The 18,001-nt window shown below is 36.5% G+C and overlaps 3 protein-coding genes and 1 pseudogene across 3 annotated transcripts; 2 read left to right on the forward strand and 2 right to left on the reverse strand.

Moving 5' to 3' along the window:
* The first annotated feature begins 832 nt into the window (after nt 1–832).
* Nucleotides 833–4,900, forward strand: LOC120017034 (very-long-chain aldehyde decarbonylase GL1-9-like). Its single transcript, XM_038870075.1, has 3 exons — nt 833–1,011; nt 1,171–1,484; nt 3,966–4,900. The coding sequence occupies exons 2-3, from the start codon at nt 1,254–1,256 to the stop codon at nt 4,506–4,508; spliced, it is 774 nt and encodes a 257-aa protein (XP_038726003.1). The 5' UTR covers nt 833–1,011; nt 1,171–1,253; the 3' UTR covers nt 4,509–4,900.
* Nucleotides 4,901–5,037: 137 nt separating this feature from the next.
* LOC120017035 lies at nt 5,038–6,681 on the reverse strand (annotated as a pseudogene).
* A 1,336-nt stretch (nt 6,682–8,017) lies between these two features.
* Nucleotides 8,018–8,479, forward strand: LOC119979788. The gene has a single exon (XM_038822422.1). It carries the CDS (start codon nt 8,018–8,020, stop codon nt 8,477–8,479), a length of 462 nt encoding a protein of 153 aa, XP_038678350.1.
* Nucleotides 8,480–8,980: 501 nt separating this feature from the next.
* Nucleotides 8,981–13,337, reverse strand: LOC120016105 (protein PIGMENT DEFECTIVE 338, chloroplastic-like). Its single transcript, XM_038868711.1, has 8 exons — nt 12,345–13,337; nt 11,949–12,023; nt 11,787–11,858; nt 11,076–11,156; nt 10,898–10,995; nt 10,280–10,405; nt 9,586–9,634; nt 8,981–9,463 (listed from the first exon to the last, which is right to left on the reverse strand). The coding sequence occupies exons 1-8, from the start codon at nt 13,254–13,256 to the stop codon at nt 9,287–9,289; spliced, it is 1,590 nt and encodes a 529-aa protein (XP_038724639.1). The 5' UTR covers nt 13,257–13,337; the 3' UTR covers nt 8,981–9,286.
* Between the last annotated feature and the right edge of the window lie 4,664 nt (nt 13,338–18,001).

Consider the following 18,001-nt stretch of genomic DNA (forward strand, 5'->3'; position numbering starts at 1 on the left):
CGGTTAACAATATTAATTTGATGTAAACTTAGATAAAAATGGTATTAACATTTTTTAAATTCATTGACTCTAATGAGAGGTATTAAATTTTTTTTTTACCAAACATATTTAAAATAAAATTCAATCATACATCTTAGTCTTAATAATTTTTCCGTCATTTACAACACACCCCTCGCATTCTCTTCCAAGAATACTAAATTTAGTGCCCGCCACTATAAATATTATTTTAACACTTTATGTAGTACTTTTTTTAGAGCGAAAATTTTTGAACTTAAAATTTTATTTTGATAGTTAAAGTCATATACCACCTTTTTTTTAACACTCGTCAATTATATCCGAACCACTAATTAGAGTGCTAAAAATAATATGCATTACCTTCATAATCAGGGTTCGAATCCCCCTCTCCCATCTCATCCATCTCTTAAAAACAAAAATAAAAAACACTCCCCCGATTAACATAATTCCCACTTCCACAGACATAAAACAACAATTTTTATGAAATTTATCTGTATTCCACCCATCACTTTTTTATGACCTAGTTAAAGAATAACATAGATATTTATTTATTTATTTTTAAACGAGAACATATATTTTATTTTCTTTCTGTTTGCCTATTCAGGGAGAACATGGATATGAGTGAGCGGGCTACAAATTAAAAGGAAAAGCAAATTCAAAATATTTTTAATTTATTAAAAAATTAAATTAAAAGAAAATTTGACTTTGAAATTTTTGTTTAAATAGAGGATTAAGATCAGTTTGGCCCACTGACGATATTGATGACCGTTGGATTCTGTGGGTATCCGCAGAAATTCCCCTGGCGGCCACGAAAGATCAACCTCTCAAAGGAATAGATTAGTATAAGAGGATATAATCAGTAATGAACAATCTGTAAATGTGTTCGTGTTCAACGCCTCTTGTTCTCCCTCCCATCGATCAGATATAATTGACCGGAATAGGAGGTAGGAGCAGATCTGGAGAATCACATTCTCCTCTTCATGGCTTCGTGATCCTGTAAGTCAACGAACCTCGTTCCTTTTGATTTGTTTGTTCAATTTCAGCATCCAATATTGTCTTTTCTGTGAAAAAGTGGAAAATTTTATCGTTAGAAGCATCCCCCAGATTAGGTTTTTGCGTCTGATTCCTGATTTTTCGATTTTTTTCCCTTTTCAGGTTGAAAATTCAGTTGCTCGATGAAATCCCTCCTCTAATTTTGAGCTAATTTGAGTTATTTGATCTTCTACTTTGGATTAAAGATGGTTTTTTGGGAAGGATATGTGAGCGACGAAGCTATGGGTACTTTTGCCCCAATTGTGGTGTACTGGTTATATGCCGGATTTTATCAGTTGCTGCCGCCTTTGGATAGGTACCGCTTACATACCAGAAAAGAGGAGGAGGAGAAAAATTTGGTGCCGCTTGCCATGGTGGTTAAGGGTGTTTTGCTTCAACAGCTTGTTCAGGCCACAGTTGCTCATGTTCTTTTCTTGGTTAGTTGTTGAACCCACAACAATTGCTTGTGTTCCTTTTTATTTGATTTGTTATTATTTTCTGTGATTCATGGTGTTATGGTGAGGAGTGTCAAACTCAATTTTCATGATGCAGATGTCATTTCACATATGGCTTAAGATACATTTACATATTATCTAGGAGTTGGAGTTGGGTTGACATGTTAATATACCTACATAAACATGATATTGCGGTGACACTATAATCAACTTGAATGTGAGAAAAACTCTCAAAGATATACTTCTTTTAAATCTGAGTTCTGTCAATAACAAGACCAACCTTGCCTTTTTTACAGGCTTACAAAGCCAAATTTTACCGTAGTATGAATCGAGAAAGCTCATACGATCTTTATTAGACTAGAATTTCCTTACAACTACCAAAGCATAACTTCTAATCACAAAAGGATTAGAATTGCTAGTAAATAGAGAAACTGTCAAATTGTCTCCTGCTGCCCTGCATCAATTATCCTCTTGAAAGAAGTAGATGATGATATCTACTGCAACTATTATCTTTTTCATAGAAAAAAGAGTATTGTCATAGGGCTGATTCTTAGTGGATCATGACAACTATGCCTCTTTGCCACTTTTAATTCCTTGTCGCAACTATGCTGTTTGGCGCATTATATATGCTTTTACCCTCATATAGACAATAGGATATTCTGTGTTCAGTTTCTATGGAACTTGTTTCTTTTGTACATATAGAAATGTGTGTGCAAGTGCAAGAATACATAGTAACCCATGGTATGCTACTATTCTTATCTTATTCATTATTGAAGAAACTCATGGAATGGAGCTAGACTTGGGTTAAATTTGAATACGTGATCTTACATTGTATCTTTGCAATTCCTTGGAAGTTAAATCGTAGGTTACATTGTTAGTATGAGCTAGGATATAAGTTATGGTAGAAAGCACAATGCTGCCAATCAATCGCAAATTAGTTTATTTGTTCTCTTATGCCTAAGGAGTTCATTATGTTTGGCATGATTCTGGATATTTATACCTAATAATGGCGTGGTTTGGTTGATAACCAGTTGGTAGATCAGTAGGACGGGATCACTCTGTTGTCTAAATACAAATTCTGGTTTCTCGACCCTTCTACATAGTTGGACCTAGCAAACCCTCAATTGCCTATTCTCCTTCACATAGTCTTTTAACCTTTATTTTTATTTTTATCGAGCACTGGGTTCTTGGAATTTAAAACTAACAGTATAAGCAGGACCCTTGGTGCTTTTATAAACTTTTACCATTCAAAAAAATATATAAGCAGGATTAATCTTTATGTCTCCTGACATTATCTTACCCGGGACTTTGACTCTTAAAGGTTACATGGGCCTCTTTCCCATTGGTCTCAAAATGGATGAGATAGACGTTTCTAATCATTTTACTTCATGCTATACTAAATTAAATAGAGAGTTTTTTTTATTAAATTTATATTAGTGGCTGGCAGGTGGTTGCTAGTATCTGTGGTTTATAAGGTGGATCCATTGAGGCCCAACCTTGGAAAGGATCCACCCTTCAAAAAAATATTATAGTGATAAAAAATAAATGAAGTAGAGGTTCATAACTTCCCTCCCATCTGTGTATCTACCTCCTTCATTATCGCAGCATTCGTATCTCCGCTAATGGCCTACTGCCTGTTTCTTGTTACCTGGTGATAATTATCATAAATCATCATGGCATTTTGGTTCTTTATAGTTGTTCTCATCTTGTGATGGTTTTGCATCATTCTACACTCCCAAACACTCCTAAAATTAGAAAATAAAGGTTCAAGACTAACAATTAACTCTTGTTTTCTGAACTAGGCATCTGGGTCAATGTTTTTTCATAAAACTACTGGAAAGTTTCTTCCTCCACAAATGCTTTCTTTGAATGATTTTCCATCCCTTTAACATTAGAACTGAAAAAGTTCTGTTCTGCTTCGTTATAATTTAAAAATAAAACAAGTAGCCCATGCATCTAATGCTCATGAGTGAATTGAAATTAATTTTTCTAGGGGTGAAAAAGTAAATGAAACGTGTGACTCTTGCCTTTTTTTTTTGTTGCTTGTACTTTTCCCTCTTGGCTCGCACAGTTGCGCTATTGGGCTTGTGTGCTCTTTTATGATGCATGTCTGATATATTTCTTTCAGCATCAATGCAGTAGTCTTTGGCATCATTATGTAGATACTAAAATGTTCAAGCAAACCAGTTTTGCCTGGGTGCAACACCTGATATGCTTCAAAGTGGCGTTAGCCATGGAAGTGGTTGTCTTCTTTGCACAAACTGCAGAGAAAAGATCAGTGGATTAGATGCCTTAAACATATTTGTAAATTTGGTTCTGAACCCTTCCACCTGCCAATCACTACTCTAAGCAAGAACTTAAATCGATAGCTAATTTCTGTGCATATAGTAATTGTATCTTTTGAGTTTGCTGTGTAATTAGTATCCTGACTTTCTGTGCCTTATCTTGGTGTTTCTGCTACAGTTGACCTCGACAGCAGATGTTTCAGGGGTCACATTCCAGCCATCCATTCCCTTCCAAATTGTGCAGATCATTCTTGCAATGCTTGTCATGGACACATGGCAGTACTTTGTGCACCGCTATATGCATCAGAACACATTCCTTTATCGCCATATCCACTCGCAGCATCATCGGCTGGTGGTACCTTATGCAATCGGCGCCCTCTACAATCACCCACTTGAGGGTCTCTTGCTTGACACACTTGGTGGGGCCCTCTCTTTTCTAGTCTCAGGAATGACTGCAAGAACAGCGGTTATTTTCTTCTGCTTTGCAGTGGTTAAAACTGTTGATGATCACTGTGGACTTTGGTTGCCTGGCAACATCTTCCACTTATTCTTCAAGAACAACACTGCTTACCATGACATCCATCATCAACTACAAGGGACAAAGTATAACTATTCTCAGCCATTCTTCTCCATATGGGACAGACTTCTCGGGACACACATGCCCTACAATCTTGTGAAGCGACCTGAAGGGGGTTATGAGGCAAGGATAAAGAAAGATTAGTGCATCATGATATTTATGTCTTGTGTATTATCCGTCGCTCACAGCTTAACACCTTAATGCTTTTCCGGACATGGTTGACCCGTACTTGGGAAGATGGATTAAATTTGTTTTGGTTTTCAGGCTTTCAATCCTAGGCTTCTCACAGGAACTCATTTGGCAGTTCATCCTTTGTGTAGTTTCTTGAGGAGGTATTCCACGCCATTGTTTAGAGTAATTCACCTGCCATATCGATTGTAATTGTGCTGTTCTAGACTGTTAATAATGTAGCATATTTATCTCACGTATTTCATATGTAGATCATTGTTTGTGAAGAGATTGTAATGAGGTTATATTAGAATCTCACTTTTATTTTACTATATTTGAAACTGCTGCTGGATGCTTCTTTCACCTTATTTAGTTATCCTAGAAGTTAAAAGCAAAGGAAAGTACTTTGCATTGCCTCATGCATATAGCCATTTTATCAATGTTTGAATACTGCAATGCATACACACATGGGGGTGAGAAGCAAATAAAACTTTGTTGGTGAGGTCAAGAAGACTACAAATGCTATCCAATTTTGGCATTTAACTGAATCCATGCCGTGGTGAGAAGCAAATAAAACTTCCTGTTATATTATGTATCAATTCAACAACATGAGAGGTAGCCCTAACGACATAACATTTAAAAACTTGGAAGTACTCTTCAAGTCTTGACTGCATCAGATGTTCAAAGCAACTAGTTCAAGCTCAGTAAAAATATGATCCAAATGAGAAAAACCTTGAACTCTTCAAGTCTTGGCTGCATCAGATGTTCAAAGCAATTGGTTCAAGCTCGGTAAGAATACGACCCAAATGAGCAAAACCTTGACTTTTCAAGTCTTGACTGCATCAGATGTTCAAAACAACTGGTTCAAGCTCAGTAAAAATATGACCCAAATGAGTAAAACCTTGAAAGACAATAAACCAGGGCTTGAAGATAGTTACTGTCCCTGTACTCCATAAAATCATCAAAAATTGGTTAATAGCTTAATAATAATAAGTCCACTTGCCCTTAACTCCCAAAAAATGTTATCCAAGCAATGCCCCATGGCAACTCAAAAGTATTGTACTCTCCGATTTTCGTTCAGCTAAAATATTCCTCTGCAGAAGAAAACTTGTAAAAAAATCTTGATCATGGTGAAGGTAAAGGAGTTTTGAGTTCAACATTTGAGACCCAATAAGCATCTATTGATATATAGTAGAGTCTCAAATTTCAAGCAGAAATACTACCAAGAGCTTCAAAGAAAATCTGGGTGGATGGCATCTTCTACTCTTTCATGGTTTGGTAGGTTATCCAAGTACTCCAAGACAACATCTGCACTCTTGGCATCAAGTTGGCTCTCACTATCACCTGCTGTAATGTCATTATTGTTCATGTATTTGCTCCATTTTGAGTTTGAAGCACCCTTGGCCATTGTTGGCTCCTTCCCTGAAAAATCCAAAATCCAACTTCACATCATAATGCAGTAGTGCCATTAATGAAGTTCTTTGTCCAAGTAAAGCATAGAAATACTGACCTTGGGAGTTGTTATTCCTCTTACAGAAAAATGGCTTGTAAAGTCTGCCATCATCATCACCTCTCCCTCCATCAGTAGCTGTCAATTTGGGTCTCTTAAACACCTCTCTCGGCAACTCCGTCACAATATCTATCCAACCAAACAAGTACAAGAATCTCAATTCCATAATTCCTGATCAGATGACGGCGACGTTGTTTGTTTCAGATCAATCAGTTACCGATTTGTTGTTCTTCATTAGGGCTATCCGGTGGAGGTAGGGGGTCCAGGTACTCGCTCCAATCGGTGCGTCTCTTCTCCAATTCCAGATGCGGCGTCGTGTCAGGGATTTGCTCTGGTTCTGCTTGTGGTGCATCATCGGCGAGTTTGCGTGAAATATTGAAGGACTAAACGAAGTGGCGGATGTCCTTGGCCATTGGACTCTGAGCGAACACCTTGCGCACCGATTGTTTCTGGTTGCACACCACGCAATTCCACTTGTTGCTGCTCTTCTTCTGCTGCTTCACCTGCACAAATACACACACAGAAACACAAAATCAACTCCATCGTTGCTTTGATTCAAACAAGTAAGTGTTAGTTTCGACCAAGTGCCTGCATTGTGGAACACTGGCAGCACTGGACGGCGATGAAATTGGACGGCATTGTGGCTTTTGATTTTGAATTTCTTGCCCTGCTAGTGAAAGAAATGTTTTTAAGCAAATTTTGAAATTTTGGAGCCAAAAAGTTCGAGACCAAATTTTTATTAGGGATTTAACCGCCAAAAGAACTTCTCTTTTGTGGGCTGGGCCGCATAACAGGAGCGAATTTTTTGTGGGCTGGGCCGTCTAAAGAACAAACCCGAAATCCAATCCAATCTTGTTACCTCCTGGTTCTCCTCCGCTGCCAAAACAAACAGTTGGGAATTTTTTTCGGCTTACACATAGATTGCCATTTTGTCCAATAGGTCCCTTTATCACCTCTGTTCTTCCACCAAAAATTATTCAACGCAGCCACAATTTCATCAAGGAAAGAATTTGGCTCAAACAAAAAGTTTGAGTTTTTCTTTATTAGTCACAATGTCACATGCAGCTCTAGCTCTACTCATCTTAACAGTTAAGAGGAGACCAGCCTTTCATATATGGAGAGAATCTCTACATGAGCTGTGTGCCTGTGTAGTTCTAACATTGGCCACATCTGCAAAAGTTATCAATGAAAATAGAACAAATTATAAAGAGAAAGAAAGTAACAAGAAATATATGCAATTATGTTTGAATACCCATTATATAAATCATCAAAGATGATATCTACTTCTCTTTGATAGAACAAGAAGTAAAATTAAAGGTCTAGAGTACAGTAGAATTTTGGGCTCCACAATTCGTTTAAAATTATAAAGTCTACAATTGATTGATGTGTTTCACACCACATTATTGTTTTTCTATTTTTCAAATTTGTATATTTTTTCTCCATTATTAGATATGGATTGTAGACTTTAGGGGATTGCGGAGTCTCAAATACCTATGGAAATATACATGTACAACAGAGAATCAATATAGCTATCACAACAAACACAGCATGTGCATGTCCGTGTCTTTTTCTTTTGGATAATGCTTGAGATCCCCAAAAAAAGACCCCCATTTAATGTGGAGTGTTGGATGTGAAGTGGGTCTTATATGTGTTTTTTTAATCAATGGCTATTTTAATGCCACATGGATTTAGGAACTTTTGGAGGTCAAATTTTGAGAGTCTCTAGCATTCTCATTTTCTTTTCTATCACTTGCTTTCTATGGGCTTAAGGCTTCAGTGGCTTTTTAGTTTTTTGGATTAAACGAGGCCCAATTACTTTTATGGGTCGTAGGCCCAATAAATGGGCTAACTTCTTTGATCTTTATTACTCAAAGAGTCTCAAAAAAGAGTGAATTGGGGCTCCGCAATTCTTGTGCGAATCTTTTCTGGGAAATTGAGGGTCTGGTTTCATCTTTCTTGTGCGAAGAGAGCGAGAATGTATCGACGATCCTACAAATTGATCTCGAGACGCGCGGTTCTAGCTCGTCGAGTAACTGACTTGGTCCCATATGGGAAGCCCTCGTTTCTTCACTCACCGACTTCACAATTCCTCTATCTCCCATACCGAACTGATCCCGAATTGCAATTACAGTTCCCGACTCACTCGAGAAGATACTCTACTCACTCAGCGTCGGAGGTGGATGTTGACAGGGAAGTGGACATGATAAACCTCAAGTTTGCGGAGGCCAGAGAGGAGATTGAGATGGCTATGGAGTCCAAAGAGACCGTCTATTTCGACGAAGAAGCAGAATGCGCACGCGCTGCGGCGAAGGAAGTCGTCGACATGTTTGAGGGGCTTCTGGGCAAGCTTCCTGAGGGTGACAAGGCGGCATTGCAGCGATCCATGGGGCTCAAGATTGAGCAATTAAAGGCTGAGATTAAGCAGTTGGATGATTGATCAGGTTTCTCTAATTCTTGTTGTTTCTCTAGGGCATTTTACTCCAGTACGAGAGATTATATGTTATTGATGGAGGTAGGTGGCTGCGGGTTCTTAATTAATAAATAATAAGTGATGATATGCTCTTGAAACTGGAGGATTTTGATTATGCCAATTGTATTTTACTTTCTAGTCTAAAATTTTATGATTCTGAAATTCCATATGACTGGATGATATGTATGCAGGATGTTTTTTTGAAATTTTCTTCTTGATTAAAACAACCTTACCAGTTAACATTTACCAAGTATGTTAACTAAAATTGTTACTTGAATGCATCAGTAGTTATTTCAATTGTCGGCGGATGAATTTCGTGATAACAGATCATCCTTAAACCATTATTCTTTACTACCAATCATCCCATTAGATGCATTTTACCAGTGAATTGTAATAACTACAGAGAAGGATTACACTGACCATGAGGATGCTCATTCGCCAACCACCGCCAACCACAGTATATGCAAGTTAACCTAATATCTCGCTTGCAAGACTCAACTGTCAACTACAAATGAAAAAACATCTGATTTGTACGTATAACACATTTTTACAGTGGAAGTCATCAGTTGAAAGCTGTGACCATCAGCTGTACCATGGATTCTTTGTCAACCAGAATGAAATATAGGTCAAAACGGTTTTTAATTCACTCTGTGAAACAATGACCTTAAAGTCATTCTACAATTCTCCATTCTGTGGAGCATACAGAGACTGATGATGCACCGGGTAGGAAGGACAGCTCTCCTTTAATTTCAAAATTGTCAACTTCTTCAAGGCTCATTGCACTTCATTCTCTCTTTCAAATCTGAACCACTTCCAATTTGCATACATACTCGCTTCGTTGTCAAAAGGTAGACCACTAGTCGAAGGTGTCTCTAACGTATGAGTTGGCAGAACGTTAGGTAGCTTCTGCCTGTATCTCTTCGCCATCTCTTCTGCCTCGGCAAATACTTTCTAATGACATAAAGCACATACATTATCTCTCAATTACGGTCCAAGTTTAGAACTTAAATGAAGATTCAGACAATACTCCCGCTAATTATGCAAAAGTTCTAAGTTGGATAAAAAATGCGCACCTCTTTGTTAGATATAAATAGGCCAGGCTCACTTTCGAGGTGAGCAATACTGCAAACCAGAGAAGCAAAATAATTAACAACAGTCATCCGTTGTCAGTAATCAACGATTAAATTTTTGAGACTTTATACAATATGAAAAAACAAGATTAAGATTTGAAAATGCATGTTCAAAAAAGTTTTAACTGCGACCAAAAAGTCGCTGTCATGTGCCCCTCCTCGATAGATAAAGTTCTGCAAATAAAGAGCACTATCTTTGTGCAGTGGTTGCAAAATTTATAATGATCTTAAGATATAAGAGAAGCAAAATCTTAACAAAACTTGTGATGAAGAGAAAGTAAATCAAAATGAACCCAAAATAGTAATGCAGGTTGCAGGATTCTTAATCAGTAAATCCATTACAAACATGAAACAACTCTTTAACACGCAAGATTAGCTTTGTGAGTTTCTATTGTCATCCTGAGAAAGTTAAGCCACAGTTCCAGCATAAGAGGCAACAGTATTTATTTTGAAACTTAGGCTCAATTGCATTTTTCATAAATTTAAACAGAACTTCTAATAACTACTGTAACTAAGGACTCCAAGAAGTTAAACTTTTGCGTGAAAATGGGTTTTATAAGTAGCTCACGGATAGTAGCACAAAAAGATAGAACATTCAACAAAAACTTCAAAAACGAAATGATTCATCCTTAAGTACCTGAGAGAGATTTTATCAGGAAACATCGAGTTCACAACCAGAACCTTCAGCTTCTCATCCACTTTAAGTAGCTCATCAACTGAATTGACCTGGGCACGAGTGATGTTGGAGACGTGCAGCAACCCACTGAAAAGGATTTCTTAAAATTAGGATAGCACTTTGCTATGACAAAGAATAATATAACTTCAAAAACAAAGATAACACACATATTTTCAAACTTCAGTAAGACACATAAAAGATGAGTTCGCATAACCACAGTTGAACACAGAAATTTTAGCAGAAATTATATACAGATTCCTTAATGTTCCATATTCTAATATGTAGTATTCCAAATCACTATCCAAATGTTGAGTAGTTCCAAACAATTCATAATATTTTGAGGAACTAGTTTCAATCTATAAATATAATTCAAGATTACAATTTTCTTTTTGGCCAATTTATGATTATGTTTGGCATGCATTGGCAGAAAACTTCCTTATTTTTTGGCCTTTCTTTCCTTTTCTAAATTTGGTCCACTTTCTTTGTTTCTCACCAAAGAACAAGCAAAATTAAATAAGTTGAAATGCATTTAGCATTGTAGCAGGAAAAAAATTTTGCAAGCCCAACTTTGTACTGTACCTTCTATTAGTTTCACCTATCCTTATTTGGGCTCCATATGGGAAAATTTTCTTGACAGTTCCTTCCAGAAGAGTTCCCTCCTTAAGGTGCAACTTTTCCTGCAACAACCCAAAGTCATTCAGCTTTCTTTCCTAGAAGGAAGTACCGAAGTAACACAGAATGGGTCATGAAAACTAACCCATGCTTCCCTCTCGCTCAGTATTAAGTCATTAGTATCCTCATTTATTCGAGTGATCCGGACAAATATTCGACGGCCAATCTACATCACCAAGAAACCAGCAAACATGAGAATAATGCAATCCACACAGCAGCAGTAAGCCAATTTATGGGAGATATTAGAACAAGCAGTTAAACTCTTAACCAGCATCATAAGGGAATCAACTATGCAGCATGTCAGCCTGGCACAGGGGCAAAAATTTGAGGGTAGGTAGATGAACCAAATGGCTGGATTTTATCATCATATCTAGAAATGCTTTCATTTTGCAACTATTCCAAAAAAGTCCTGAATGATACAATATGCAGGAGGCTAAAGAGTTTTGCATCTCCATGGAACTCAAGGAACTCAAGATAATCTTCCATGAAACTGTATCTACATGTAAAATTACAAGAAATCATGCTCCGAAAGTTAATTTAAAATGGTTGCCTCTCATCAGCTTCTTCAAGAACCACAGGTTGTAACAGCAATATGTTACATACAAGTCAGTCCATTAATACCATTGGTTTTTCCAGCAGATCAGGAGGCATTTTATACTTTCACGTAAAATTATGGCATTAGGTTGTTCCAATTTTTGCATAATACTTTGCAACTATATGTTTCTGAAGGAATCAAAGAACATCTAATTAAACTAGCAGAAGTACACAATGAGAATCCCATCAAATTTCAGCTTACATTTTGTTTCAATTCAGTAAAGTTGTTCACCCTATTGACCAACTCAGCTTTTGGAAGGAAAGCTCTCAATCCCTGAAAAATCAAACATGAAAAATCTGACTAAATGTGGCACAGAGAAAGCTTAAATAAAGGAATTAGACAATAGGAAAATTAAACACAAACCTCTATCCTCGTGAGAAGGCCCCCCGTATTCCATTCCATAATCTTAACCTCAATGGGTTCATTGAGTTGCCTTATCTGCTCTCGAGATGGTAAAATTACGTAAATATAATTGGATCTTGCAATTGTCTAGAGACAGTACCAGAAGGTACACGACATCATGGAAATTGATAGCTGGAAACTAAAATGTAGTAAGACATTAGTATTATGGTCTCATCAAGCAGATAACATATCTTGCATTATCTTTTATCTTTTGTGATAAATTAAATGTTCAAGTGCCTCATAGATCATCAAACCATTGAAAAAAATGCATTCCAATAGAATTTACAAAGAAGATTTATGGAGCAAGCTCTTGGATTCATTCCATAAAAAAGTAAATGAAATAAGTGAGAAAAAAACCTGCCTCACTCGATGCCAAGCAATCCTTCGGAAGAGCCATCTAGAGGATAGCAGCGGTCTCCCACTCAATGTTCTCCCCAGGACCTCCGCAAACAGAATAGTTCCAGTCTCCACTACAGGCCTCCCAAGGCCTGGTTCCCCGTTCAGTGCATCATCATTCCTTACAATTCCCGTCTTCCCTCCAACCATAAACTCCTTACCATTCTTGCTTAAGTCACATAACAAGTATTCCATCTCTTTTTCATATAAAGGAAGAACCTCCTTTGTCAACATTGTACCCAATAAATCTGCCCCAACATTCACATCAAGCTTATTCTCATTCCCAGACACAACCACACCCACCACTAAGTCACCCTTTTTTGGGTCATAATACTCAACATTAATCTTCTTAGCTTCCTCATCATCAGTTTTTACCTCACTTTTCTGCTCCATAACACCTAATTCACCATTGTCTTCTTCGGCTTCTGGTGAAGAAGAATCTCTAGGCTTGAAGAACTTCATAAAAGGTGCCAGCGCCTCCTCCTCATCAAGTTTTTTGGATTCATTATCAACTACTGAAGATGAACCATTTTTTAATGGAGACGGCTTGTTCAGCAATTCAAGCTCCTCATTCTCATCAATTCTAGGTTCATCAGCCTTTCCGGGCAATTGGGAATTCCAAACACTATCTACAACATGCTTTTGAGAGCAAGAGACAATTTGGGTACTTCCCCAAACCGGAAAATTGTTTGAGACAACTAGGGTATTGCGAGAAAATGCGCCGAAAGTTTGGATTTTTTGAAGTGGTGAATTGGGGTTGCTTTGAGGAGCTCTAATACGAATCGAGTTGTGGACAACAACAAAATCAAAACACGGTTGTTCAGAAGAGTTGAGGAGAGAGAAGAACTTACATGGTTGAAGAAGGGTTTGCATCTTTTGTTATCCTCTGCATGCTCCGCATGAGCTCTGTCAGTCTCTAGTTGGAGTTGGATTTTTCATCCTCCATTGGAGACGTTGTCCTTTATAGGATAACTATCTTTACTGTCTCGCAAAACGAAATATGTAACTGGAGCCCTTGAACTTTGGTTTAATTTCATTAATTCCCCATAACTATATAAAAATAGCAAATTATCTCCCTTGAAGTTTGAAAAAACTATGTAATTGGTCCTTCAGTCTACTTTTTAAAAATATTATGAAAGGAGGTAATATCTGAAAATGTTAGCTAAAATTTCTTATGAAAGGAAGTAATAAATTGAATGGTTTGAATATTGAAAAATATTATATGGGCTAAAAACTGCATTCGTACGAATCTACACTATAAGGCTCATGAGAGTTTCAATCGACAAATATTAAACACACGAGAGTCTTAGTTGAATAAGCTCATGATCCAACATTCGATCGAAAATATTGCTAGATCCACGAGAGTTTTTGTCGAGTCCGATAGACCCAAGACACAAATAAATCGACAATTAGACCCACGAGAGTCTTAGTCAAACTCAACAAAAACCTATGAGAGTCTTGAACCATGCCCATAAGGCACATGAGAGCCAAGTCTAACAGGCCCGTCTACTTTACTAAGGCTCAAAACACAAGTTGCCAGGAAGCTCCTTCTAAGGTCTAAGGCCCAATCCAAGCCCAAGGTATGACAGCTCAAGTATCATGCGTCAGTCACATGACCCACATCACTATAAATACATGAGTCCCCAGCCTCATTAACTCTATCAACTACATGAGTTATTTTGCTCTCCCTCTCTCTAAAAGCATTTCACTTCTCACTACATATTATCCCTACCACCAATTGAGTTGATTGTTGGGGCTTCCCTAGCTGACACCACACTAGTGTCCAAATTTCACGTTCTACTTATAGTGTGATTTTGCAGGATTGTCAAAGGTCTCGATTGATGATACATTGATTGCATATCTTCATATATACACATATAAATTATGTGTTTGTTGATAAAGTATACGTTTAACAACACAAGTTGTATTATATCATTGTTGGACCTAACCTATGTCACGAATTATTGTCTTCGTTTACTGTCTTAACGCTTAACCAGCGGAACTAGAATCAAATCAAGGAGGCTTCTCGTAAGCAAAAGATGCAAGCAGCCCATAGATCATGACATATCACTAGCAATACATAAAACCTCATCTAAAAATTGAAAGAAATATGCAATAATCTCTAACAAGTAAATAATCGAACACACGTTAAGGAACTTCCAAGTCTGTAACTACAGTACTCAGAAAAAAAAAGAAAAAAAAAATTTGACTCCAACGATTATCCCAAAACATAAATTGAACATTAATTACTGCTAGGTCTGTCACTTCAAAATCCAAAAAATGTAAGAGTAGCATTACAGCCCAAAAAATTTAAACCAAGAGGTTACCAACAACTTCTGTGACACAAGCATGTCATAAAGCTTTAAAGAAACTTGAGTCAATGGGTTTTTGCTAACGGGCTGATTTATCTACGAAACTTACCTAGAGAACCCATCGGAGGCGTAAAAAGCCCATGGTTATCTGGGACTCTTAAAGTGCCATATTGTTTAGTGAAGGTCAAACTATTATGTGCCATAAAGTGAGGATAGTACTTCACCCAAAAGTGAGGATAGTATTTCAAGTGGTTTGGGATAAAACTTTTCTCACTTCCTTTTTCTACTTCTCATATATTTCTTCAAAATATATAACATGATATCAGAGCATATACTCGATCCTAAAAAGACATCCATCCATCCATCCATTTGGGTCATCTGTTGGGCCTTTCGAATGTTCTTATGAATAGACTACCATCCATAAGGTGAGGGGTACCAATGGGACTCTAACATGTACAATCCACTTGTTGAGCATTGAATAACCGGGCCTACAATTGCATGAGAGTATTAAAGTCTCATATTGCTTAGTGAAGGCCAAACAATGTGGTTTATATACATGGCCCACATAATAATCCTTGAGTTGCCTTTTAGAAAGGAAAAAACCATACGAGTTTTAAGTCCAAAGTGACGATAGTACTATGCTGCTAAAATCATAAATACCCACAGATAATAGCACCAAACCAATCGATTGAACTAATTAGCAATGCAAAGAATCAAACAATAACAAAATCAAAGCTGTGAAGAGACAAAAACAAGTGATATATATGATTCGGCACACAAAGACCTACGTCCACATGCAGTAGAGAACCAATTTCACTATGGAGAAGTTTACTAATCGAGAGACTACCCAATACAAGTAGAACAATCCCACTTTAGGTGTTATCTTGTTCCTACAAACTCTCTCAACAAGAAAACCAATGGAGAAAATAACAAAGACAAGAAATCCACCTACCCACAAGACAATAGGAACCTCAAGAGCCGCTCTTTCGTCTCTCTCTTGGATCATCTCATTCTTTCTCAAGTGTTTCTCCTTTGGAAGTGTTCTCTCTCCGTTTCTCTCTCTAAAGGAAGCTCTTAACTAGTTGCTAACGAATAAGGCCTAAAATTCTATTTAAAGCAGGTGTCCCGAAGTGCATAATTTCAATATTCATCCAGACGGCTCCTTGAGCTGTCCGGACAGATTGCTCTTTGTCTCCCAAAGATCACCTACTGTCCGGAAAGCTACACCATGACAGGTATGAGCCAAATACTCCACAAATACCTCAAATGATTTGGGCCAAAACTTCTCTCGCCTCTTTCATTTTTCTCCTCTAGTGGATCTAATTAAGCTTTAGTAATATGATAGAGAAGTTGAAAAAGGGTTTCTTGATCTAGTAGTAATCTATTGTTTAACCTCTCAAGACTAATATCCACATCGGATTGATATTAACCCAATGGAATAGTATATACATAATGTCCTAATATCTCTCAAACAAGAAAGTATTTTCTGAGTCTACGCACCAATAGAAATGATCTTAGAAGAAAAAATCGGTGCCAAAACATTCTATTAACATATGAAATATTGGTGGTCCACTGTGGTGTATATGAGGTCATCCATGCATTCTGAGCCAAGAAAATAAGACAGCAAAGAACATTAATATATATAACTAATTATAGCATGACATACGAGACAAGACAAGTTATAGCTTTCTATTGGGCTGGTAGTTACAATAATAATAATGACATATCATTAATAAATTTAGTTAATTATGTTGCTGTGGCGATAATCTTTAAATTAATTCAGTCTCAAAATATTAAAGAGGAGTCCAGATGGAAGGATCAAAAGAGACTGGGAACTTATAATTGCATTAATTTATTACTGTTGACATGTGAATGCCGCCATAGATTACGGAGATATATATATATATCTATATATCTATATATATATATATATGTATGTATGTAAAGATGTGAATTATTGTGTCATAATTTTAATATAGTTTTGGCTATATCAATGCATTGTCTACAATTTTAATTGCTCTGTACCTTAACAGGTGTCAATGGTTGAAGCTAATATAAGACTCAATTCATTTAGAAAACAAAAATATATCAATTATTTACAAGTACCATATACTTTGTTTTCTTCAAGATCAACCTAATCATCATGTCATGATAATGAACCTATTTTTTAAATTTAATGTAAAAAAAACACTCGAAACCATGATGCTAACAAAAAAAATTGTTGTTCCTTAGATTATTTTTTTAATTAAATTTTAATATTACATCACATTATTATAGGACTAAGGGTGCATAAATATGTACTGATCACTAGTGTATCGATCGGTTGTATTCTAAATTCTTACCTATGGTCGATGACTACATTGCATGATTGCGCATCCATGCATAATTAACCACAATATATACGTAATCCCAAGGGGTTCACCGAGTTGCATGGTTTTCTAACATCTTATGAAACTCATGAGTCCTACATAGGTTCAAAATCTCTAGTCTAACATTTTGTGACACACCCCTAGTAAAAATGTCAGCGAGGCCCCTTGGGTTTGAAAAAGTTTGGCAGCAGTTTGGGGGAACGCCCCTAAATTTTTTTTAGAGTTATTTTACAACAATACAACTTATTTAAATGATATTATCGATGAACATTCATCTTAATGTTTGGTTTCATAAAATAATCCCAAAAGGTTAACATAAATACATATTAAAATTGATGGACACTAAATAAAGACCATGTAAGATGAAAGAATATATAAATATACAATTAGAACACATAAGTATTATATATTGTTATTTAATACTAACAATAATAGAATGGGTCATTTCAAAGTTACTATTGTTGTTATGTGTTGTTCATTACGATTAGGTAATAAGTAAAAGGATAACTTTTCAAGCATTATAGTTAAATATACAAATATATATACACTTATTAAGGAATACACACAAAAGTATATTTACACATAAAAATATGTATACAAACACACACACATATGTATATGTATATGTACACAAGTAGTAATACTATATATATATTTTTTAAAAATTTAGGGAGGCTATAGCCTAGTGTAGCCCCCTAGTATCGCCCCTGTCGGTTCTCATGTAAGAAAATTGTAAGAGTACACAATGCACGGGTCTGGGGATTTAGTACTCCGACGAGATGGATCCAAAAGACCCTATCTTGAAGAGGTTCCCACCATATAAAAAACACAATATATATATATAATATAAGGGACATGTATTAAGACAATAATCTTAGTCCTAATAGATATAGAAATTTATTTTATTACATCATCATTATTGCTACTATTGTTATTT

This window comes from Tripterygium wilfordii, chromosome 15 (assembly GCF_013401445.1).
Source record: "Tripterygium wilfordii isolate XIE 37 chromosome 15, ASM1340144v1, whole genome shotgun sequence".
NCBI lineage: Eukaryota > Viridiplantae > Streptophyta > Magnoliopsida > Celastrales > Celastraceae > Tripterygium > Tripterygium wilfordii.